This window comes from Seriola lalandi, unplaced genomic scaffold (assembly GCF_002814215.2).
Source record: "Seriola lalandi dorsalis isolate HSWRI2012SDOR001 ecotype SW California unplaced genomic scaffold, Sedor1 jcf7180002054885, whole genome shotgun sequence".
Lineage (NCBI taxonomy): Eukaryota > Metazoa > Chordata > Actinopteri > Carangiformes > Carangidae > Seriola > Seriola lalandi.
The window spans coordinates 5,261,378-5,287,319 of NW_019525437.1; the positions used below are offsets into that span (position 1 = coordinate 5,261,378).

At 39.7% G+C, this 25,942-nt stretch overlaps 1 protein-coding gene across 4 annotated transcripts in view; it reads right to left on the reverse strand.

Annotated features, from left to right (window-relative positions):
• The window catches only part of LOC111671722 (carboxyl-terminal PDZ ligand of neuronal nitric oxide synthase protein-like), a 187,875-nt gene that overhangs the window by 116,630 nt on the left and 45,303 nt on the right, over positions 1 to 25,942 (reverse strand). For all 4 annotated transcript variants that reach the window (XM_087180045.1, XM_087180044.1, XM_023428886.2 and 1 more), the window contains exons 3-4: positions 6,768 to 6,860; positions 1,673 to 1,731 (exon numbers count right to left, since the gene is read on the reverse strand). In XM_087180045.1, coding sequence (XP_087036171.1) covers positions 1,673 to 1,731; positions 6,768 to 6,860 — 152 coding nt within the window. The remainder of the gene's footprint in view (positions 1 to 1,672; positions 1,732 to 6,767; positions 6,861 to 25,942) is intronic.

The following is a 25,942-nucleotide window of genomic DNA, read 5'->3' on the forward strand; positions in this document are numbered from 1 at the left end:
GAATCATTTCCAAAGCCAGAACCCCCAACTGGGCTCCTGGATGCACTTGTGAGCTGTACCCGCCTGGGAGTGAGCTTGTCAGTGTGTGTAAGTGTGTGTGTGTGTGTGTGTGTGTGTGTGAAGGGAGAGAGAGAGAGAGAGAGAGAGAGAGAGAGAAGAGAGAGAGAGAGAGAGAGAGAGAATGGATAAAGTATGAGTCATCCAGTAGAGAATATGAACTGTGTGTGTCTATGGTGAAACCAGTCTTCAGCCTTCTTTCTACTCATGAAGGTTTTCAAGTTTAGTCATAAACCCTCCACCGGTCTGACCGAACTTCCTTGTGACTGCATGTATGAGTGTGTGTGTGTGTGTGTGTGTGTGTGTGTGTGTGTCAGTGAGAAACAGAGATTAATGGTGCAGACATCTAAAAGTATTCCTCTCATTTTTCAGTGAATCTTTCTGAGCCACCGAATTCACACAGGCTGCCTCTCAGCACTGTGTGCGTGTGTGTGTGTGTGTGTGTAGCATGTCTGTTCTGACAACAACAGACTGTGGTGCGAGTTCAAATCAAAGGATTACAGCCCTGCAGCAAATGGACTGAATGAACTGGACCTTATGGCAGTCCTGTGAGGTGGATCAGAGCGCAGACGTCACACTCATCACTCTCTGCTGGAGAAACAGCCATAACTCAAACCAGGAAGTACTCATTCTGTGGAGCCAGCTGATGGGAATATAAACATGAAACTACCGCCCCATCACAAGCACATCCAGGAGAAGTCAGAGATCCACCACCCGAGCCTAAACCGGCTCTCCCTCCACAGACGACGAGTAAAGGCGGGCTCAAAGTACTTTGATCCAAAAAACCATCTGGAGTAAATGAGGCACCTCAGTTCCAGCTGCCACTATGAAACCACTCAGGCTGTTGTAGGATGTGCATAAAACATCACACTGTGATTTTGATAGAACTGTGTTGTTATAAAAAAAAAAATGCATAAATGACTATTGCAGGAAATAGTGATACACTGAGAACAGTACTGGCTTGTTAAAATGGACTTTGAACACTGAAGAGTTGAGGTGATAACATTACAAAAAGGCTGGGAATATTAAAAATGTATGTCAATATTCTGTTGATGATTTCAGGACTTGTTTTCATTGTCTATTCTTTCATTTATTACATGCATCATTAAAATGAATTTTTAAAATGCCTTTATCACAGCTTCTGCTAGATTACATTTTCACAAAACGCAATATTAAAGAGAACTGAATACAATATTTAAAAACCCTTTTTCTGAGGCCACACATTTTTCTTTCACATTTGTGTATTCCATGTTATCAGTGTTCCTCTATTCTCCCATGTTTATTAATCATCACTTCAACTTCAATACCAAATAACTCATCTCTTTTCTCTCTGTGCCACTCTGTTCTGGAGTCAGTAAAAGTTGTCATCAACCAGCCCCAATATCTTTCTTTCTCCTAAATGTCAACGCTTGCGGTGACAGAGACAAAAGATTCTAATTTCCGGAGCCAACAACAGCGTATTTAATCAAGTTTGGATTAAAAATTTGTTTAGGGAGAAGCTCGAATAAGCTTGAAGTCATTACAATGAGAATTAAAAGCAAAAACAAATTAGCATTTAAAGTTGAGCTGCAGAAATTAAAAGTTACATACAAAATAAACCTTATGGCCAACTTACCTGTAAATGGGATCCTGCATCACCATCATCTTGCTCTCATCCCATGTCCACTCCTTCTTCTGTGGAAAAGAATCAAAACTGTTCAAACTAATTGAATTATAACATTTTAAAGGTCCCATATTTTACACTTTTATTTGAAGTCTTGATCCATAAGAAGATATATTTGTGGTTTTAAGTATGACAAAGCATCTCAATGTAGTTTCACATTTCCTCTCTCTGGAGCTCTAGTAACAACAGGTTGGTGAGCCAATCAGAAGAGAGGAGGATCTGAGTCTCTCTTCTGATTGGCTCAGTAATGCTATAAAAATATCTAGCAGATTTCAGGAAAGCACTCAGAGGAACCAAATACTGCAAGATTGGATGGTGGGCCTAGGTGGGCAGGGCTTGGAGCGGTGACGTTTCATTGTGACATCACAAAGTTGCAGAAGTCCTGACGACTCATTTTAAGGCTCAGTTTCTGAATACAGGCTGTGTACATTTCTCTGTACTTTGATACTTTCACAGTATTAATATAGAACCTAAACCTGTTTATAATCAAACAACACATGGACATCTACCTTTAGACAACATGGGACCTTTAATGAAAGGCTTGTGCGACATCCAAAATTCAATATCTTGATACAGTTCAGGGCAAATATCGTGATATACAATATAATTGTGATATTACTTTATTATCATATTACACATTACACCAAAAATCATAAAAATAAAATATAATAGTGTAAATCCCTTGAATCATTATCGTGAGTGAAATGCCTCAGAATGGTGTTGATATTATTCTAACATCTCCATCTGTGAGACATTTATTTACATTTTTCCTTTTGTCTGTCCGTCCATTTGTTTAAATCTACCGTCCGGGTTAATGTCACAATCCAAATGTCAAGACACGAGCGCGCAGGAATTATTCATATTGATTTCTATCTGTACAGAGCGTAGCTGAGTCAATCATTTAGTCGCTCCTGTCTGTGGGCTTTCATCGCCTCCGCCAAACTCAGAGATGTAAATAGATCGTTGCCCATCACACTTGACATTTCAGCTTTCCAGCCAGGGAATCAAGCAAGACAAGAGAACAGGTGGAGGCAAAACATCCTTCTATTGACTGGCCTTTCAGTACAGATGCTGAGCCTTCGATGATGGCTTTAATATCAATCTCAAATCAGCCAGTATAACACTGTCTAATCATGGCGTTCAGTCAAACCCCTTCATCACATCCTCTCTCCCTCGTTTCTGAATATGGCCTGACCTGAGTACAGTCGGACCCGATGCTAATAAACTTAATTTAATTACATCTGAGCTTGTCTCTCAAGGTCTCTTATTTTCATCCTGCCATCAACCCAAACACCAACACTGATGCCCCACCAATTAACACACAGCTGCAGACATGTCCTTTTCCCCTGCTCTTCACAGTTTACACACTCCATTTCACCTCCGTAAACACATTTTTCTCCTGTGATGATTATGGCATAGCAGACAACATGATTAGAGCTGATAGCAGTCAGCTGATATCAGCACTTTCTGAGTAGATGGCGATTCCTTTTTGCCTATGTATATATAAAAAGTTCATAAAACAGAAATCAGATTTTCTGAAACCCATGTAACCAATTTTACCAGCTGTTCACTCATTGTGGTGGTCCTCGTTAGAAACTAATACATAAGAGTTTCATGGGATTTAGTTGTTTGGTTTTATGGACTGCATGCTGCTGGTGTTTCTACTAGAATGCAAATGTTGGGGAAACTGGAGAAGTTAAGTAGTTCCACATACCGACAGCTTAGGGGTGGGCGATATAATGAATATACTCGATGTATTGTGGCTTGTTCCGTGTGCGATGCAGTAAACGACTATATCGTGAACTTTAAGTACAAATAGTCACGTAATTGTTTTAACCCGCTGGCATTAAATTTGTTCTGGCGTTTTGCTTCTCTTGCTCTCTCCTATGGCTGTCACCCTCTCACAGATAACACACTCCGCCGCTCATCCAGAAAATTCTCCTAGATGTGCATGTGTGTGACGTAGGTGAGGCGTGTGTGTTTTTGTATCTGAAGTGGAGAGAGCTTGAGGGCGCGACAAAGCGAGTTTATACGTGTTGTTCAGAAACAGTAATTAAAGATGAAGGGGGACAAATTGGTTCAGAAAAGAAACAGCACTGAGTTAAATGTCTTTCTTAGAGATTCTTGTTGCTCCACTTTTCTGTTGCTTTGAACTCTGTTTTTGTTATGGGTCAAATTTAACTTGGTTGTGACTTCCCCTTTTTGCATGTAATTTAAAGGTCCCATATTTTACACTTTTCTGGTGTTTTATTTGAAGTATTGATCTATAGAAAGATATAACTGTGGTTTTTAGTACCAAAAACCATCTCAATGTAGATTTACATCTCCTCTTTTGGGCTTCCTGGAGATTTTGCAACAACAGGTCTGTTGACTGTTTTCTGATTGTGTTTCTGATTGAATAGATTTCAGGTAAACACTCAGAGAAACCAAATCCTGCAAGGTTGGATGGTGGGTCCATGTGGGCCATGCTAGGAGCATCGCTGAGGGCAGTGACAGGCAGGCTCACTTTCTGAATACTGGCTGTGTGCATTTCTCTGTGGACTGAGCGCTTAGATACTTTCACAGTATTAATATAGAACCTAAAACTGCTTTATAATCAAACAACACATGGAAATCTTACTTTCTACCTTTAAAATTGTTGCAATAGAAACTACTAATGAATATACAGTAACCAAGAATGTTTTAATGCAGATAAATGTTGCAGGAAGAATATTCATACTGGTGTGCTTTTATGCCTCAAAGGGTTAAATCACACATTTATGAATATAGTATGATATGTATAATAATATTATCTTTAGGCCATACTGCCCATTCCTGACATAAAAATATCAGTCAGAGTAATAGTATGCAATCCTAGTATATAATCTAAATTCTATGCTGTACACACATACCAATGTTCAAACACACACAAAAGAATGTAGATGGGCAGACAAGCTCTCAGGTCCAAACACAGTTACATAACTGATCATTAATATTGCTGTAATGAATTGGCTATTCCTTTGAGGACCATTTCAACAACTCAATTAAGCCTCCTTTTCATGAGACACTGGTGCATAGCTTTAGTGTACATCTGGCTTTAAGAACAAGTCAAGGTCAATACTATGTACAGTAACTACAGTCTTTCAAATTATGTAATTTTTCAGGATGAGAAAAAATAGAATATGAAAACATTCAACAAATGCTTGTTAGAAAGTCAAGTTTGTTGAAATTAATTGAATAAATGTGATATTTTTCAGTAGAATTTGGCTTAATGGAAAAGGATCAAAAAGTCCTCAGAAGTCAATTTCTTTTCAAAGCGAACAGGGGAATTTGAGTGAATGGTAAACAATCAGCAAAGGCCGTCTGGTCATTCTGAGCTTTTCGGTTGTCAGCAGCCAATCAAATCTTTGAGCTACCGTGTCTCTCTCTCTCCCAACATGCAGGCTGGTAAAACAAGAGTATCTGGCCCTGCACACATAATCTGTCTGAACAGATCAACAGTTTAAACACTAGTTGACAGCTGACTGTCACTAGTGTAACATCAAATATTACATACATTTGAAAGAAACCTTAACAAAACAACCAGTGGCTTCAAGTCTGGCTTAATGAATTAAGATTAAGAACTGAATGCTGGGAAGAACACTGGACGCCACTACTAAGTGAGCTTCACTTTGTTTCCAGCCACTGGTTTTCCACCTGTCAGACTCTCTGTGATTCAGGTGACGTCCACTTCACTCGGTCTCTGTAGATTACAGCTGTCAGCCTCACTGCAGCGAGAAACACATCCAGCCTCACCCCCCTCCCCTCCACTTTCTTCAGGTTTTCTCCTCTCTATTTTTTATGCTTTAACTTCCTCCTCCATTTTCATTGTTTCCCTTTACTCTTCAAAATCTGTCGTCCTTTTCATCTTCCATCATACTCTCAATTCCTCTCAGGCTCTTACAATCTCCTTCTGCCACCGACAGTAAACAGGAAATGGATCTGTATTGGTTTCTTAACATGACTAAACCAACATGTAGCATTGCACAAATTAGCCCATCACATATTTTACTCCTACAAGCAGGGGGTGTTTGGTTGGCTGATAGTGTGACTAAAAACACATTATATGTGCAAAACAAAGAACTGCAACAATTGCAAGGCTGTCATTATAATGCATACATACATGAGAGGCACTACACAGAGGATCATTTTACTCCTCATTACCAAGATGGCATCCCAATCTTACCAATCCCAACACGCTCACTGGGCACATAAGCCAAACTTCTCAAGCTTCTGGGCCTCGGTCCCCTTCTGGGTCCAGTAAGTATGTGCACTAGAGTTGAGAGACTCTTAAAGCTTAGGCTAGCAGCACAAAAGGGTTGAAAGGCCTGGAAATAAAGTTCCCTACTCTGAGCGCCACGTCAACGTCTCATCATTCCCCAGTAGAGTGGTCCGGACTGAAAGCTACTTACCAGCTAAGTTGAGAGCCAGGCTAAAGGACCCCATGGCAAGAAGGGGTAAAAATAACTTTTTGTACTGGTTGTAATGACTAAAGTTTTACAATGGAGACATTTTAAACATGATAGAAGTACAAAAATTGACTTAATCTAAATATATTATCACCCAGTTATACCAGCTTGATATCTTAATTAGTGCCTAGACAGAATCATAGCGACTTAAAGTCGCCACTATAAAGAATAAAATCAGCTAAATTTCTTATTGTTATGAAAAAGATTCTCTTGTAATAACATACTCTGAAGTTAAAAAAATATTTTTCTTATAATCATCACATAAAACAACTCATTTCATTTTAACAAGAAACTTTTCTCATGATAACAACATATCAGCTTATTGAATCAAAAGAGGTTTGTATCTCATTACAACAAGAAACTCTCACATGCTTTTATAATGAGTGAGAGATCCAATCTAGCCTATATCCCCTGGTACATGAAATATTCAGATTTTCTTTATCTTGGCAGCAAGATCAAACTCTGCTGCTTTTGTTATAAAATGACACAAACAGGACACATCACACTCAGCCAGGGAGTAAGATAGGAATAGAGTTCATAAGATGATAAGGGTCACTCACTTTTTTCTTTTTCCTCAAGGCGACCTTCACACCGTCTACAGACACCACGATGTGGACTTTTTTCTTCTTGATGTTTTTCACCTTGAATTCATACTGCAGAGAGAAGACAGAGGCAGACGTATTAATATGTAGGTGGATTAAGGTAGACAGTGACATTGTAACATCGTTTGAAACATTTGTCAGAAGGGGTCAGCCTGATGAGTCATGTCTGGAGGCAGGAAAGAAATTATAAGAGATGAAGGACAGAAGGAGAATGTGAAGGAAAGTAATCTTCATTTCTGTTTGTTTTTTTTCTTATTGTTTAAAAAAAGTTATATCGCAGTCATCGTGTTGAAGACAGACTGAGCAACATCCATCTTGACATGTAGTTAAAGCCAAAACTTTCTGCTGTCTGGGATTTTCTCTCTTTGTTCCCACCACAAAGTGAGCTGAGGTCCAATCAGAAACACACAGCTGCTGTAGCCTGAGATTGAAAACGTGAAGGCATGGATGACCTTCAATATCACCAGTAGATACAAAAATGTGCTGGTGTCCTGCCCTCATCCCTATAATGAAATATCCTCCATCCATCCCTGTGTGTGCAACCTTACAGTCATCTATAGATTCACATTTTTTACACAGCATTCCTGTACCATATACATACCTTATACAAAAAAAGGGTTGGTATACTGATGCCTTGACTTCGATACAGATTCTTAACAACTCTTTCTTCAATATCAATTTTATGAAATCCATTTTAACAAAAAGAAAACTACAATACACTTTATGGTACTAGTTGTAGTTTTATTCTAAGCTTGGTCTCTTTACACACTCAAGTGTGTGTAAATAAAAAGCCAATCACCAACATCATTAGTTCTTGGTCCAAGCCTGCTGCATGCTCATTGGTTTACTAATGAAGAAGAGATTTATTAATTTACCCCTTAGGTATCAAATGGCAAGGCATTTTTTCAATACTCAATAGTATCAAACCAATTCAGTAAACTCATAAAAGTTCTCATCAAAGTTTAATGTTATCTTAATAGAAAAATCCATATAAGAATAAGTGAACAAGATTTGCAATGATGGGTGTATTGACACATCCTTTGACACTGCCAACAGCATTTAATGATATCACTGTCAAACTAAAGGTTTTGAATTTCAACTTATGGTAAAACATCTTTGCCCCGCCTAGAGCAAACTCACGTCCACTAACATCTGCCTGTGTCCATACTTTGTGGTGCCGAGTAAAAACCCAGCACAATGTGCCAGCTTGATTACAGTATCCGTTCTATGACAAAATTCACTCGATATTCAAAAACAGCGGCCGTTCAGTATCAAGCTGAGGCACTGGAGAGAGTTCATCAAAGTTTGCTGTAAAAACTGAACAGCCATAAAATTCCTTTGTACTAGGAACTTCATCCTGACCAAGTGCTTGGAGGACAGTAGAGAACTATGTGTTATGACAAAGCAAGTCAGGTCCAACATTTGCATTATGTAAAGAAACATTTAAAAATCTGCTTGTTATGTTCTTAATAATAGACCAGCCATCCCCAACCACCCCAGTTCAATGTTTCACACTAATAATGAACAGATTTGTCACAGAAAATGACAAACAGCCTCAGTGAATGAACGCAGCATGGTCGGCAGCCCTCAGTCACAGTCTATTTACACGCCATAGATCAGACTGAGACAGCTTCTATCACATCCGCTGCCTCTAATGGTGCGATGAGCGGTGTCAAACAACAGCACTCCAGCAGGAAACCACAGTCAATACTGTGAGGAAAAACACTGTTTGCATATCAAATACTGCGCAGGTGTAAAAGGTGGATCAAGTGGCTTTTATGTTGTTGTGGGAATCCTGCGTTCATATTCATGTCTACCTCTCTCTTCTTCCGCAATCCCCTGCATGTTGATCGTATTTTAAAAGAGTGGGATATAATTGAGTTGTACAGAACCACCTGTCACTGCAGCCTGAAAAAAAAAAGTACCGTAAATACACTAACTGAGTTGGTTGGTAGGTGTTTCACTGAAAGTGGACTTTCATTAATTCTGCAGTAAGTAATGATCTTATGTAGAAAAGCAACTGTACTATGAGCAACAGTCACAAGGCCTCCAATCCTGAGATGCTGCAAAATTCAGACTGTTTGCTCAAATTAAATTCTGCGATGCTCGTGGGAAAACTGCTCAGTGCGAGCAAGTGAGAAATCAAAAGTTAAGCAGTGAGACAGCAGTGACAGAAATACCAATCCAGATAGAGCTGAACTCGGTGACGATGCTTGACTTAACTTCACCACTTCCAGCAGACACTAAAATGATCATTTAGTTGACCCCTGCCACCTGAAGTGTTTTCACTTTAATGAAATCTTTCAAAGTCTCAGAAGTGACCCAGCGCTGTCACTTGGTGCTGCCAAAAACCAAGGTTTCTGGCAGCACAAAAATCTCCAATGTCACACACACACACACACACACACACACTTGCTCATTTAAAAGAAACGTCTTTGATTGTGACTGTTTGTGTTTATCACCTGCTGTGTTTGCATTCAGGCACTTCTAAATCAAATCTGAATGTTAATGCCTTCCTGTCAATCAATGTGTCAATATTCCTGCTGTTGTAGCTGTCACTCGCCCTGTCTATCAGTGGATGGTCCTGTGCTCTGTGTCGTGTCAGTCTGCACTGACTTAATATTGACTTGGTTTTCTCTAATTTAGTTGCATTTCAATTGTAAGAACAAAAAGACTCCAGTCCAAATGAAAGCAGTGAAGTAAAACTCAACTAAGAATTAAAACAGACATTGTGCCATTCTTGATTTTGTTCACACCTGGCTTTAACATGCGTCTTGGGTGATCTGATCACATTTAGGACGCTTTTGTGATTCAACCACCTTTGGGAGGAGGTGTTTTAGGAGTGTCCTGGGCCACACTGGAGGACCGCCTACTCAACTCATGTCCTCTGCCACAGTCTAATCAGTCCCGCCACTGTTTCATAATGAACTGAAAATATTTTTCCCCTTCACTTAGAGTTTCCCTTCCGCTGATTTATATGTTATGCCTTGCCACAATATCAATATTGGTTGCCACATACTGATTTTCTATATTTGGGAAAAACCTTATTAAAATTTTGAGCTGTGTGCATCACATTGATTCACACAGCTCGTCCCTCTCTCTCTCAACACATTAACAACAAACCAGTCTGTCATGGTCAGACAGACTACAAACAACAACGCATGTGGTCTTTGCCAACAGGAATGATGTACGTGTTTACTTGCATATAGAGCAGGGAAGTGAGATCCAATCACAAGTGGTCATACGTGAATACATGTGGAGACATATTCTAATGCCAGGTGTGGGCTGACGTACTTAGAGTTGTCCATTTGTGATCGGATCACCTGAGACTGATGTTATTGCAGGTCTGAATAGGTCCCAAGAGATGAAGAGAAAAAACAGAGTTGTCCTTTTATCAAGAAGCAATACCCACAGACTACACATATATAACTTATAAGTCTCATAAGTTTAAGTCTCATCGCCACTCACTATACACTATAAGTTAAATTCAACCATTTATTCATAAACACATTCATACAGCACATTTTCTGTGCACTCAGTACTTTTCTGTTACACACACACACTCGAACACTGATGATACATCGAGGGCAACTTGTGGTTCAGTATCTTGCCCAAAGACACTTTAACATGTGGACTGGAAGAGCTGGGGATAGAACCACGACTTTGCGATCAGTGGACAACCTGCTCCCAAACATAAATTGAACACCTACAATAGTTCAGATTTTCAGCCTTTAACATTTACTGTAACTGTGCCCTTGACTCGTACAAAGCAGTATAAAATAAGTAGAACATTTGAAATGTCTCTGCCTGCCTGCTGACAAAGTGACTGCATGTGGATCAAAGGTTGCAGTATAATGGAAGGTAACAGAACGCAGAACTAAGGGCCTCGTCAGCAGAGAGAAAGAGAGAGTCGACGAGCTTTACCAAGGCTGGAAAGGAACTCAATCAGCTCCTCAACCCTGGGTTACAAACTATGCTGACTATAACATACTGTGCACATAACACCGTTTACAAGGTGTTTCACTGCAAGTATTTTTAATTGCCATAACTGCACAATATATACAGTACAGCTCAATCATTCACGTCCCTGCACACGCACTCAGCACCGTGAATGACAGGCACACAGAGAGGGCGGGTAAAGAGACTGACAGGGACGGTAAAAACTTTATGGATTCTTTGACAGTCCACCGGTGCACTGATGCGGCGAGATTTCTCCTGGTGCAGCTGACCGCCAGTCCGACTAAGAAAACTAGAATGAACTAGGCTGCGTAGTGTCGCCAGAAGCTGATGGTATAGGCTACGTTAAGCATGGCTGTAATAAACAGCAGAAGAAGACAAAGTGGGGAAGTTTGCCAACTGCCACGAACTTGAAGATGATTATTTTTACATTGTTTTATTTTTGTGTTTTTGCAATTCCAGTTTGTTCACTGAGGATGAGGAAAAGTAGGCTGTGGGCTGAAATAATGCCAGTCCAAATGGCAGTATATTTTTACTATTTCAAATCTTAGTTCAGTGTGTGTGTGTGTGTGTGTGTGTGATGGTTTCCATACACTGATTTATTTGTGACAGCCACCCACAGTATCAACACTGACCACCACATATTGATTTCCTATATTTTTACTATTTCAAATCTTATTTCATTAAAATCTTATTTCATTGTGAGAGCAGTGCATTGATTCTTCTCTCTCTCTCTCCCTCTCCCTCTCCCTCTCCCTCTCTCTCTCTCTCTCTCTCTCTCTCTCTCTCTCTCTCTCTCTCTCTCTCTCTCTCTCTAGCAACAAAATAATATTTGCCAACATATCAACAACTTCAGGCTCATTGGATGGAAACTGTATTTCTTATTTCCAGAGAGTAAATGCATGAATGTTTATGTGTGGGGGTTTTATGAGTGGTTTTATGGCCGTGTTGTAATCTGCTGTAATGTCGACTGCTGCACATGCAAGATTTAAACGTTGGTGTTCCTGATGGATTGCGTGATTGACCTCCACAAAGATGATTACAGCAGCAATCTAACAAATTTCACGCAGGGTTTGACTGGCTAAGAATATGCAGCATAATATGACAGAAAGCACTTATCTCTAATAAGCCTGTCTATTTCTGTCTGATATGGCCCCCATCACTGGATCCACATCTACCGCCACTCGGCTCACACTATCCCTGGCGCTTTCAAGATACTACAGCAATATGATTTATTATATCACCAATGCATCTATCTGTATATGAGAAAATGAATTCACATAATTAAAACACTTGTACCACAGAAGCTGCTCCACTTCAGGAATGAATGCACAAGTGTGCGTTCATTTTACAATAACTGGCAATTTATTCAGCCTTACTTTTCCCAAAACGCAGCACCTCTGCTCCAATAGGAGGTGGTGGGGGTGTTTTTAATGAGTGCAGATAACAGCTCACAACACGGTTTAGGTCATTTAGTTTAATCCCTAATGTCTCTGCTAAATGAACTGCCTGGATTCGCAGCTCATAGAAGCAGCAGGGAGCAAGCAGGGGGAAAAAAACAACAAAATTACTGAAATTTTGATTAACGCAGGACTGAAGGCCTTTGCACTCAAGAGTCCATTAATGTCGATAAAAATGTCAGGCATTTAAAATAAATACATTATATTAATACTTCGCACAAATTCAGGTCTTGATTTTCTGTATGTATGGATGAGCTTCACCGGTTGGAGAAACATTTTTAAATGTTGAAATTTTCCCATTTAGAATCACACTGGGCTCCAACATCAGAGAGTAAATACTGTGGTGAATCAGCAGCAGTTTCAGTATGGGCTGGTGAAACTCTCCCTGCTCTTAACATTTTCTTTTTCATTGAATGACGGTCATCAATGGTTGACTGACTAAAAACAAAGACACTAAAAACTCAGACTTGACGTGAAAACTCTTTAAGGTTATCATCGAAATTATGTGCTTGGAGAAATATGCTGTTTACAGTCAAAAGTTTTAGTTGTTTAATTTAACTATACAATAAAAAAAAAAACAAATCAATTTTGGTAATCCAGTAATTTATCAAGTAAAGATCTGCCAGTTAAAACTTCAAGTGGGGTTATTTATTTATTTATTTATTGACTCTTGTATTAGCATTTCAAACTTAGGTAATTTGTGATGGTCTTGACCTCGGAAACAGTCAGTGCTTCAAACAATCTCAACTCAAGGTTTATTAGTTTTCAACCACATCTTACCGTCTTCCTCAGTAGAATGATTTTGCGCACTTGTGTTTGGTCTCATGATAACAGGTCGTCCTATACACCTGAGCCCCGCCATTATGTAAGGTGGTGAAATGTGGTCAAAAGCTAATGAGGGACCTGAGTTAAGATTGTCCAATTTAAAAATGAACATTGATAGATTAATGGCTTGAATTGAAAAACGTAGAGTTGTTCCGATATGATACTAGTAGCATAAATGTCTACAGTACTGCCTGACACACTGTATCAGGTACCATGTAATACCATGTAATTTACTGATAAATTTTATAATTTCAAACCCGGATGATACAGCAGTTTTCCCAGAAATCAACTCTTCTTAAATGCTCTAAAACAGTACCATACACAGGAAGTTGTGCTGTCCAGCCATTGGCAACTACTGTTTTATAGCAGCAAAGAAAAACTGATTTCTGCTCAATAGAGTAACATCAGCCATTCAGCAATTTGGCCATATTTTACACTAGAAGGTCCCATGAGTAAATAAGCAACATGTACAGTTTACAAGGCTTTAACTCTGAGGAAGTGTTCATTCCCACTTTTCTTTTCTTTTTTTTTTTGACTGACAGTCAAATTAAATGATAAAAGAATATGGCAGGCAAAGGGTTCAATCTGAGCCATATCATACAACAATGACAGCAATCATATCACATCTATACAGGGTAAGTAAAATAAAGCTGTTAAGAAACACTTTTTTAAGACAATGGTATTAGTAAGGACAAAATGGTATCGCATCATCTTAATTTTCACTTTTTACATTTGACGATAATAAAAATTTAGATAAGAACACAATGAACCACCAAACTTGTTACAAACGACAGGACGTCCCAGGTAAAGCTGCTCTCGTGCGAACAGGCATTTATTCTCGACCTGGCTGCACTGGGTTACAGTAAACAGGATTTGCTTACGTGCAGTGGTTTGGAGTTGGACCACTTGGTGACCATGACAGGATATTGGCATACACGTAAACAAAGTGAAATGAAATGAATACTTAAGTCTTAAGAATGGGCTCATCCATCATGCAAATAAGTCAGTCTTAACATTTGCAACGACCGTTTCCTGATAAACACGTCATTATTTCCTAAAGGTCCCTTCCTCATGTTTCCAGTATAATCCATCATTTTGGCAACAAAGATGCCAACACACTCACACAATGGCGTCCCTCAGCCAGTGCTCCTTTTTTCACTCACTGAAATATCAGTCGGTGGCCAGGGGAGCACAATAAAAGCTCAATGTCCATGGGGAGGTGAAATAAAAAGTTCAAATAAATATGGAGACACATGCCGACACACACACAAACACACACACACACACACACACACACACACACACACACACACACACAGAGAGAGTACGCCACCACACCAGGTCACCTAATGGCAATCAAAGTGAGTGTTCAAGAAACTCAGCAGGGCAGCAGACAGAGAGGTAGATGTTATACAAGCTCTTTATTTAGCTCATTGACGAAGGCCTTTCTGACATGACTATGGTTTTGTAATGTGTCCAATTTTTGGTCCATCTTTTACACAGGGAACACAGTTGGTGTCCAGCCCCACTAAGTTAGCCAGACCTCCTCTGTCTGCACGTGAACACACAAACACACACACGTCGCCAAGAGGCTCCGCTTTGCCACATGCCAATTTGTTCCAAACCAGAGCCTTTGAGCAGCAAGTTTCCACCGAGGCCAATCATGAGTACAGATCCAACTCAATGACACGTCTCCTCTAGAGAGAGGAGTAGAGAGTAAAGAACGCTGTAAAGAGTAAGAGGAGAAATAAAAGAAGATAAAGAGAGAGAAGAGAGTAGGAGGAAGAAGCAATGACATGGTGAGAATGTGAAATTCAATTAACAGCTCAGACCATTAAGCTCATATTCCACAAACTGAAAAGTCAAGCTTTCTTAGATGTGCAAACTGTTGTATTGTCATTAGGTACTTGATGAACTGAGGACCTGAAAGTACTGCTCATGTTTTTTACTGCAGATGCACTGGAAAATGTTTTTTCCCCTCTTCTCTCTACAAGTCAAACTGCGTACTAAATCAATCATCCATCCAGCAGAATATTTATCTTAAGGTCTCCTGATAGAATGAGCAGTGTCATTTTACAGCACTGAATGTACATAAACAGATTATCCCAGGCTTATCCCATATGGCTTAGTGGTGTACAGTGTTACTGAGGGTTCAATTCACTGGTTTTAACTGTGAGATTAAATGTCTACTATTTTAAGGTCTAATGTTGTATAAAGGCAGATGTCCATGTGTTGTTTGATTATAAAGCAGGTCTAGGTTCTATATTGATACAGTGAAAGTATCAAAGCCTCAGTCCACAGAGAAATGCACACAGCCTGTATTCAGAAACTGAGCCTTAAAACCAGCCGTCAGGACTTCTGTGACTTTGTGATGTCACAACAAAGCAGTCACTGCTTCAACCATGCTACCAGCACAGCCCACGTTGTCACACCATCCAACCTTGCAGGATTTGGTTTCTCTGAGTGTTTATGTGAAATCTGTTATATTTTCATTCACTCAGAAACACATCAGCAGGGAGCTTGTCTTCTGATTGGCTGACCGACCTGTTGTTGCAAGTTCTCCAGGAAGACGCCCAAAAGAGGAGATGTAAAACTACATTGAAATGGTTTTTGGTACTAAAAAACAAAAAATATATCTTTTTATGGATCAACACTTCAAATAAAACACAAGAAAAGTATTGAATATGGGCCCTTCAAAATTACATGCAGAAAAAAAGGGGGAAATCACAACCAAGTTAAATTTGACCCATAACAAAAACAGAGCTCAAAGCAACAGAAAAGTGCATCAACAAGAATCTCTGAGAAAGACATTTAACCCAGTGCTGTCTCTTTTCTGAACCAATTTGTCCCGCTTCATCTTTAATTACTGTTTCTGAACAACACGTATAAACTCAGTTTGTCGTGCCCTCGAGTTCTCTCCACTCCAGATACAAAAACACACACGCCTCACCTACGTCACACACACGCACATAGGAGATTTTTCTGGATGGGCGGCGGAGTTTGTTATCTGTGAGAGGGTTACTTCTGTAACAGTCACCGCTCTCAGGCATGCCCCTAGCCCCGCCCACCTGGACCCACCATCCAACCATGCAGGATTTGGTTTCTCTGAGTGTTTACCTGAAATCTGCTATATTTTTATTGGATCACTCAGAAAACAGTCAGCCAATCAGAAGAGAGGCTCAGAGCCTCCTCTCCAGAGGGAAGCCTGAGAGAGGAGATGTAAAACTACACTGAGATGGTTTTTGGTTCTCAAAACCACAAATACATTTTCGTATAGATCAACACTTCTAAAGCAATGGTTAAGTACCAGCGAAGGTGAGCACACGTGCGCACACAGCTTGCGGCCTTGTACCTAAGACGTAATCACAGCTGTGCTGACATTCAGTACAACATCACTCCCTCTCGTGTGACATTGCTTAAGTATAGACCACTCTCCCGTTCAAGTGAATGGGGAAGTGACTTTTGCACCCCCCTGTGTGTGCCGTGTGTGTCGCTGCTATTTCTACTTTAATAGTAGGGGTGGCAGATCAGAAAAATGTCATTTCTGGAACACCGACTATTGTGTCTTTCACTATTTTCTATGAGGACTTGTTGACAGAAATTCAGAGAGGAAGTATCACTGGAAGACATGACAAGGACAGAGCCAGAGTAGTAGGTAGCCAGCTCACAGGAGACACTGGGCACTTGAACCAACTGTAGATACACCTGAGAGCCATGAACCAATCAGAAAACCAACAATCAGAGCTGTTAGAGGACGAACCGGGCCTCCGCAGATACATATAAAAGGTTCGCTCTCTTTGTTCTCCACCACTGGAAGAAACTAGAGCACTCCTGCAGAGAGAAGCCGTACCTTCTTTACTTCAGTTTTATCCCCATACGTCACTAAAACCTTCCTACAAGATACATCCTGGTTTTTTTTTCAACTATCTCAGTGTTTCTTATTTTATTCTGAATGTTTCCAAAAAGGTCCCCTGTGCTGTCGCAGTACAAAGAGCAGAAAGTGACAACTTTGAACAAAAAGTAGAAATTACAACATACGTGGTCCTATGGAGAAATGATGACAATGAACATGTTCTGTTTAGGAAACTGATGTGTTAATGTGGTCATTGTAAACAAGAATTTGTTCTTAATGTCTTGCTTGGTAAAATAAAGGTTAAATAAAAAAATAAACATAGAACTATAATAACAAAAAATTCTCATTGAGCCAAATATCAGCTGGAAAAATAATCAAATGGTACAGATTTAAAAGGTTCTACAGACAGTGAACAGCGACAGTGAATCCATATATGTGACTTAAAGGTTTGTTGCAGGACTGAAAGAAAAGAACATGATTCTGTATGGTAAAATTGATGTTAAAAGGTGGCTTCTCAGAATTGTTGTTATGGTTATATCAATGGTTATATATGGGTAGTTTTATCTTTACAAAGTCAGGAAACGATTCTGTTGCGTATAGAGGAGGAAGATATGTTCTCATAGTAATGTGATTGCTTTTCAGATGCTTTGCTGTTACCATTACCTGCTCAGCATGGCTCACTAGTTTCTTCCATTTTCCAGTTGTCAGAAAGAGTAACATTTACTGTCAGGGCAATATGACACTCACTGCAGGTTTTGGTGACGGAGTGACGGTGCAAAGTAAACTAATTCAAACAGACTGTTCAAATAACAGCCTGCGGATGTTGAATAGAAAAATGGATGATCTCAAATCATTACACATCTAATATAATTTTTTTTCCCATGTTTGAGTGATAGCTTAAATGGCTAATAACAAAAACAGCCCTGTGAACCACCTGCATGTACAGCAACTACACACGACTCACATGATGTACAAACATACTACTTTTTCAATTCACAGAAAGACTCTGAAAGACTCGAACAATGTCAAGAAAAAAACAGATCAAAAGGAATTACAAGGTACGTCTTCTACCAAAGTAACAGCCACTGTTGTATTTCCACTCATGTGTGAAAAGTTTCTGCTGCATCTTCTGATTAGTCCACAGCTCTTTCTCAGCTTCTTCTACCACCATATACTCGTCTCTTTCTTACCAACCACAAAGCTTTCATCGATTTCTCTCCCCTATACATCAACCCCGCTGGATTCTGCTTTTTCCTTTCAGCCATCCATCTTAATCTTATTTCTTTACTGCTGGTCGTTCTAGTGTGTCTGCGCACGTTCATTTTCCGTCTCTTACCACTCCGTCATTTTTTTTACTCCCGTTTCCATGGCCATATTCATAGAACATCGGGCCCCTTCTTTGCCTCTCTCTCTTGCTGTATTTTTTCTCTCTTTTATACTCCTCTCACTCTCTCTCTCCCCCTCTCTTTATATTTTCTTTCCACATCACACTTGCCTCTACCCCCCCTCCCCCTTTCTCCACAGACCGGTGGCTGATTCAATCTCAAGCAATATTGTTTATGAAAAGGCATTTCATTTTCCAAAACCATTTGTGTTCAAGATGCTACAGGGTCTATAACGTTTCATCAATCTCAGCAACGCTGCAGTGTTTTCTGAATCAAAGCCAAAATTTGCAATTGAATGTATGTTGGTATGCACACTAACAGGCAGACACAAATACACATGCACACACACACATAAACAAAAGGCCTGTCCATTTAGTGTCTACCAAGAAAAATATAGAAAAAATATATTAGAAAACTCTGCAGGAAAGTTAATTTAATGTCACATAACACTGATGTAAGAAAGTGTGTCCTTACATACAATGTGCTACAAAAAGGAAAAATAGTTTAAACAGTATTTGATGTGTCTGCTGAAGAGTATAGTGGCAAAAACAATTTCGCCACAGGTTCCACACAGGATCGTATGTAATGATCTTTCTCAGCAGATGGAGTCATGCGATGTTGGCTTAACATTGAGACTGAAAGATCATTCTTGACCCAACCAACAGTTGGCAGAAAAATCTTCCATCTATAAAATGCACTCAGTAGCTGCTCTGGAGTTTGTGCTCGTACCTTCCCACAGTCAATAATGAACTTCCGATGTCAACTTGCACAGAAAAATGGAAATTTTCCACGACGACTAATGGTCAACTCCTTCTGTTAACGAAGATCCTGTGATACTTCAAATCTCCAAGTGTACATGCATCTTACAAATAATGTTTGCTTATTAACAGTATGTACAATAAAGATAATATCTGCCACTTTAGCTGATCAGATTTTGACTTGTAAGTCCATAGTGCTATATATAATATGTATGTATCTTTATGCCGAAAGGGGCAGCTGTGGCTCTGGAGGTAGAACGGGTTGTCCACTAATTGGAAGGTCGGTGGTTCAATTGGCGGCAGCTCCTCCTGTCCGCATGTTGAAATATTATTGGGCAAGATACTGAACCCCAAATTGCCCAGATGTAATGCATGTGGTAGAAAAGCACTATATGTCAATGGGTGAATGTGGTTTGTAGTGTAAAGCAGTTTGAGTGGTCGATAAGACAAGAAAATAGGTATAAGCGCTACCTTGACCTCATCCCGCACCTTTGAGATGAACTGGAACACTGACTGCAAGCGATGGGTCTTACTGCTAACATCAGTGGCCAACCTCATTAAGACACTTAAGGCTTGTGGTAAATCCCTGCAAGCAGTTCCCGAAATCCTCTAGAAAGCCGTCCCAGACGAGTGGAGGCTGCAGATTAACCCCCAATGGTTTTGGAATGAAAAATTCATTATTTGTGTGTCCATACACTTTGTTCTGTTTTCCATATACTTTTGGCCATGTAGTGTACATCTTGCATTGGGGAAAAAGAACAATTAAAATCACAAATGGCTTCATTTTATGCCTTTGCGGACGTGATGCTAACAGTTGATTAAATGTCTAAAGACCACAGGGAGCTGTTGCTTCTGGATCCTCTGAGCCAACTCAATCAGTTACGAGTCTTACAGTTGTCGTTTATAGCTGCAAGTTGTCAGTTGCTGGATCGTGCATCAACACCTGTTCATCACATTCATGAGCATATTTTTGCAGCAGGAAAAAAAATCCCTATGAAAGATTGGCAGCCAGTTTTCTCTTTGCCAAATAGAGAAGCTAGCTTGTTCCCACATGCATTACTAAAACATAAAAAGCATCATTTGTGACTGCATCCAATTAACAAGACATTTCAACATCTGGACTGTCTCCAGTGTGAAATATTCAACATCTGAAAAGAAGTTTAGTCATCAGGCTTGATGAATGACACTTTGCAAGACTGTTGGCACAGTTTCCCGGTTGTGTCCTATAGGAAACAAGAGAAATCTATTTTTCTGTCGACTGTCGCGGTGGTAATGCATAGTTAAAGACTTTCTCCTCTGTCGCTTTGTCATTGTCTCCCAAATCTCGGTTTCTGGTTCCCAGGTTTTCTGCCTCACGATGTCTTTTCTTTTTCTCTTTTCTTACCATCTGTTTCCTCTGAGGTCATACATCTGTGACTGTGCTGGATGGATTTGTACAGAGGGACAGATAAGCTTCAGAGACAACAGATGCTTATCACGACACCTAGAGCATCAAAAATATCCCTCCATGGGAGTGAGAGATCCCTGTCAGCCCCATCAATACCCTTAAGATAACTACTGTATATGTCTGAGTCTTTCATTAGAAACCTTGATAGTCAGTCTTTTTCCTTTGTTACAATTGGTGTGGTGCTGTTCAGTTGCTGGATTTATTGTGACACTGATCAATACATGGCTTGTTTGTGGGAAGCCAAATTGAAGATGTAACATCTTCCTGATGAAGGTAATATATGATGATGGATTACAGAGACTGTTTTATGATCAAAGGCATGGATGAAGGTAAAGCTCCAAGATCATTTACTGTAATTTCAGTCTTTTCCAACCTTTTCCCTCTGTTTCCTCCACCTGTTGCCATAAGAGCAGGAGGATGGGGGAGATGAGTTACGGCGGCTTTTCGTTGTTCTTATTGAACCGTGTCAGAGGAGAAATCTCTCGCTTCCCCAAAAGGATAGAGAGACAAACTCAATTTAGAGGCAGTTGGTATATCGACAAATCATTCCAGCGCACTTTCATTTTCAAGGCCCCGCTGTATAAAAGCTGAAACGGCTAATGGCCCATGTTTGGTTGAAGAGATTACAGCTTTCTTTCATTCGTAATAGATTTTATTTGATGATGAACATGTCGAAGGAAAGTGGAACCGCTGATTATGTCGAAATGAGACCATCTTTTTTTTTTTGTACTCCTCTTCTTAATGGGGGCACAGCGGGCTAAGGACGCAGTTTTTGTTTTATTGGAATAAATTTGTAGAACTTAAGTTAAACTCAACTGTAATCACAGCCAGTTGAGCCTTTGCTGAGCCCTGGCTCCATCAGGTACTGTTGCTACATCTGTCAAGCTTTCTATTCTAGCATGGCATAGGTAGACACACCTTCTGTATATTCTGATATACCTTCTATATCTTAAATTAGTAGTAAGGGTCCTCTGTTTCAGACGGGAGCAGAAGAAATTGACATAAACTCTGAATCGGTGGAAAAGTGAGTCTGAGAATGAACCCTTTTAAATTGAGAACCGTGTAAAAAGGGTCTTAAATGTGGCATCTACCAGTATCCCAATTTATGTTATAGCCATAAAGTACCTGAAGTAAAACTTTAATGTAAACAGCAAACATAAAACTGTTTTATTACTGCCACAGATGCCAAGTTTCCATTGCAGTTTCACGCAAAATAGAAGTAATTTTTTTTAGAGAAGTCAACAAAACACAATTGCGAATGGTCTGGGTTTCTACTGAGTGATGTTGTGCGAATTAAACTGGGTTTTCGCCTCAAAAAATATCATTCCAATTAAACGTAACGATGGATTTCCAGCAGTCTGCCTTTCGGTTGGAACTAGCTCCCTGGGGCATGATAAGAATAGTGTTTCCTTTTCAACTTTGCGAAATATTGCTTTGTCGAATAGTCTGAAAAACCACCTCATGCGAGCATATACAATTTTTTGTGACATTTAGGTTTTTTCAAAATTCACGTTTCCATAGCCCATTTTTAAGTTTGCATCTAGTGATTATATCAGAGACAACTGTGGCTTTGAGAAGTGGAAGCCAAAGCTGTATTAAAATTATGTTATTGCCAAACAATACTGTCACATCAGTACCACAGAGATTTTAATTGGAGGACGAGGTGCACTTGAATACCCACATCAGTATCAATGCAACCTGTTGAGTGAAAAGCCTAAAGGGCCAGGAAGTAGGTTATGGAAACTTTCTGTCTTTTCCTCTGCTTGTTTGACTCATACACAGCATGATATCAAGAGATTCTGTCTCCATTTCTTTCATTATCTGTCTTATTTATTGTCTGTAAATATGCCAAATCTCAAATCAACAGGGTCTTCTTTTGATCTTCTTTGTACTGATGAGACGAACTACACCCAACAAAAACAATAGCAAATGTTTTAGAAGTTTAGAGTCTGCTTTGGGACCAGAGATGATACTAAACTCAAAAAACTTCGGGAGGTTATTAAAACTAAGAGCTTTCAGTTCATTCACTTTATTTCTCCTGAAGATGAAGGTAGTTTGTAATTTCCACATACCAAAACCAATGTATAAAACCAGACAGCCGTTTTAAATGTGATATAATAACATGAATTAAGTCATGTTCGGCAAAATGAGTGACAGCAGACTCAAGTTACGACCAGTACTGAGCCAACTGTGTGTGAATATGGGCTGCAATTAAGTCTGACTGTAGTGATTTAAATAGTCTACACCAACCTTTTCTCTGTAAAGACTCACTAACAGTGAGCGTCTGGTCCAATGAAAGACACACTCATTACCATGTCAAAGGCTGCCAGTCATACCCTAAACTCCTAAGTGACACATGCCAAAAGATACTCTGTGTGTGTTCACAGACTACAGTAGCTTTCATGTGGGGTGGCTGCTCCCTCCGTAGACATTCATTTTATTTATGTCTGCAGTATGGCAGGGAGGTTTGATGCTTTCACCATGCAGCTAATAAAAGCCTTTTATTCCAGCATTGGGTCCATTTATTACTCAAACTCTGATGGACTCAAGGCACTGTCTGCAGTCTGAATAAATCAGAAAGGCAGACAATGTAAAAAAAAAAAAGAAAAAGGGAGAGCACAACAGGAGCAGAAGGAAATGGAAATAAAGACAGAAAAGGGTACAGACGAAGTACAAGTCTCAAAACACTTTCTTTTACTATGTGTTGTATTTCTGCCTAAAGGCTTAACCTCAGAAGGAAACACAAAAGGCTGCTATTTCCAATTTCCGAGATCATTGATATTTCACTTTAACTTGTCCAACACGAGTCAATGATGAGGCAAATACTAGAGAAAGTGCTTATAGCTCACAATGTGCTGGGCAATATCATTGCACAAGAGATGGAATAAAAATGGACTGTAAGACAATGTAAGAAGACAATACTTGGTGTATATTTTTTTTAGATATGTAACACCCTTTCACATTTCACCACTTAGACAATTAACTTTTAAAGTTTTTATCTGCCGCTGAACATGGATGAATATAGCTTTCTTGCCGGGGGAGGGTGGTGGTGGTTGTTGCTTGACAAAAGCTTCGGTCATTGTTGTCTTTATAATGAAAGAGGTTATTATAAAAGAAGTAACAATACATCCTCTGAACAGTGCTATGTCTAGGATAGATTGGAGGCTACATTGAGTCGCTATGGGAAAGTGACAAGGTGGGCTAAAACTGGGCGATGCTAACTGGTTAGCATGCTAACCTCAGTTGAAGAAAAAGAAGCAGTGGAAATAAGAGTTAACATTAGTGTTGCTTTTCCCCTCTGGAGACAGCTGTTGATGAGTAAAGGAATGAAGTTTGATGCTGAACTTGCAACGTTTATTCTAGAATAGTAAGTAAACAGCTGTTAATGCTATGGCTATGTAACAATAGCAAAATGTACCAAGAGTTCCTTTAATGCAAGTGTTCATGTAATCTATGGAAGCCTCCTTAACTTAATGAATTCATGCTCAAGTTTGCTCTGCACTAAACCCCTGTTCAAAGAAAACAACTGCTGTTCCTCCAGCCTAAACTACCAAACAGACTGTTTGTCATTGCCCTCTTTAAAAAGACTCCCATTATCTTCTGATCTGGTGCCCTCACCAGCAGGAGGACATCAACTGTCAGTGGCCTTAAAAACGTTGCAAATGGCCGATTCATATGAGTATATCTCTTTTATCTGATCTGCCATCATGTGACAGGCTTAGTTACGTTTAGGAAACTTAAACCGTTTCATTAGGGAAACATTGCAGTCACTGTTAAACAAACTGCACATAGAAAATAGATGGTTCTTGTTGTTCATTACTTAATCTCTACATTTGTTAATGCAACTATGAATGCTGAAAGAGCTTACTCTACTTTTACTGAACCAGTTCTGTCCAAAAAAACATTTCTTGAAATTTTTGTAGTACTTGAGGCCCCTTGGTGGTTTTTCATAGCTATTTACAGAAATAGTCCTTTAAGGTAAAAGGTGGATTTAAAATTTGTAAAATAACTTGATAAAACAGTTTTAAATGTGAGTCAGCAGCTTTGTTTTACATGGCTATGTTTAGGGAAAGATAGTAATCATGTTTGGAAGACACCAACATCAACTGATGGGACACAGGACGTGACCAGCAGTCTCCCTGCATTAACATAGGATGTTTTTCAGGCAATGTTTGTGCAAATAGTCAAATCTGTCATAATTCTGTATAGGACAGTCTCTGGGAAAACTAATGTTTTACAAGTTGGTAAAATCCATTGGGATGGCTTGTTGCTTCAGAAAGTCATGGCGTCCTGTTGTGAAGCCAAGTTGCCAGACTGCACATCCCCTGTTACAACCATTCCTCCATATTACAGCACTACACCACAGATTGGAATGGAAACCTCAACAAAGGGCCTGCCAACAGCTGGACCGTTGTCACAGTTTCAGAACACAGGAGAGAAGCAAACACAAAACAACACCAAGGCTCCTCAGAGCAGCTCAAACCTCTTTAACTCAGTAAGAAAAACACATCTAGAGACGTACATCCACAAACGAGGCGGAAAACAACTCCACCAGTCAACCAATCACGGGCAAGAACTTCAGCTGCTGACAGGGTGGTCTTGGCTGCAATTAAATTACAGCGTGGGCCGAGCGGTTACTGGCTGACTGTCAGATAAAGCCCAAACTAAATGACAAAACTAAACGATTATCAGCTCTCACAGCTTTAATTGGCAGGTTAATGAAGTCGCCCACAATGTGTCTGACAGGCATTTAAGGCAGACATCCTGTTTGTACACATCAATTACACCGCAGGGTGAAATATTAGACCAATAGGGGACTGCAAAGAGTATCATTAGCTGAGTTCACATTCAATACATCACTCAAAATGGATCATATGAAACGTGCCACATAACTTCACTACAATATTATTAACAGTGCTAAGCGGTGTTTTACAAGGGCAATTAGCACTGGATTAGGGGAATGTCTCTGCTTTTGAGGAAGAACAGCAAAACGGCATATAGTATAACAAGGGAAGTATTAGTTGGGGATTATCAACAGTGGCACCTGCCAATGAGGGAGGCCAGAGGATGGTAGCGTTATGAGAAGGTCATGCACTTTAAGGGTCCATCAGGTCTTAAGTAAATACATCTTTAAAACCTGAAAGAGGATTTCAATCACATTATATAAACACAATTTTCCATTTAAAAGATGTAGCGCCTTAAGGTAATGAAACATCTTTTCAGCACAGTGTGAAGCTGTAGCCTGAATTCTAATTCATTTTTTTTTTAAAGGACTGAAGATGAAGATGAAGTATCTGTTTTAATACGTGTTTAATCTCATGAGTCAGTGCACTGAGGTAGGATGTATTTACAGGCTCCAGCTCCAGTTTGGATCCGTCTGAACCAGCTTGGCACATCTGGATTTGGGATTTTTGCACTTTCCTACTTGAGGATTTAATGTGAGTGTGT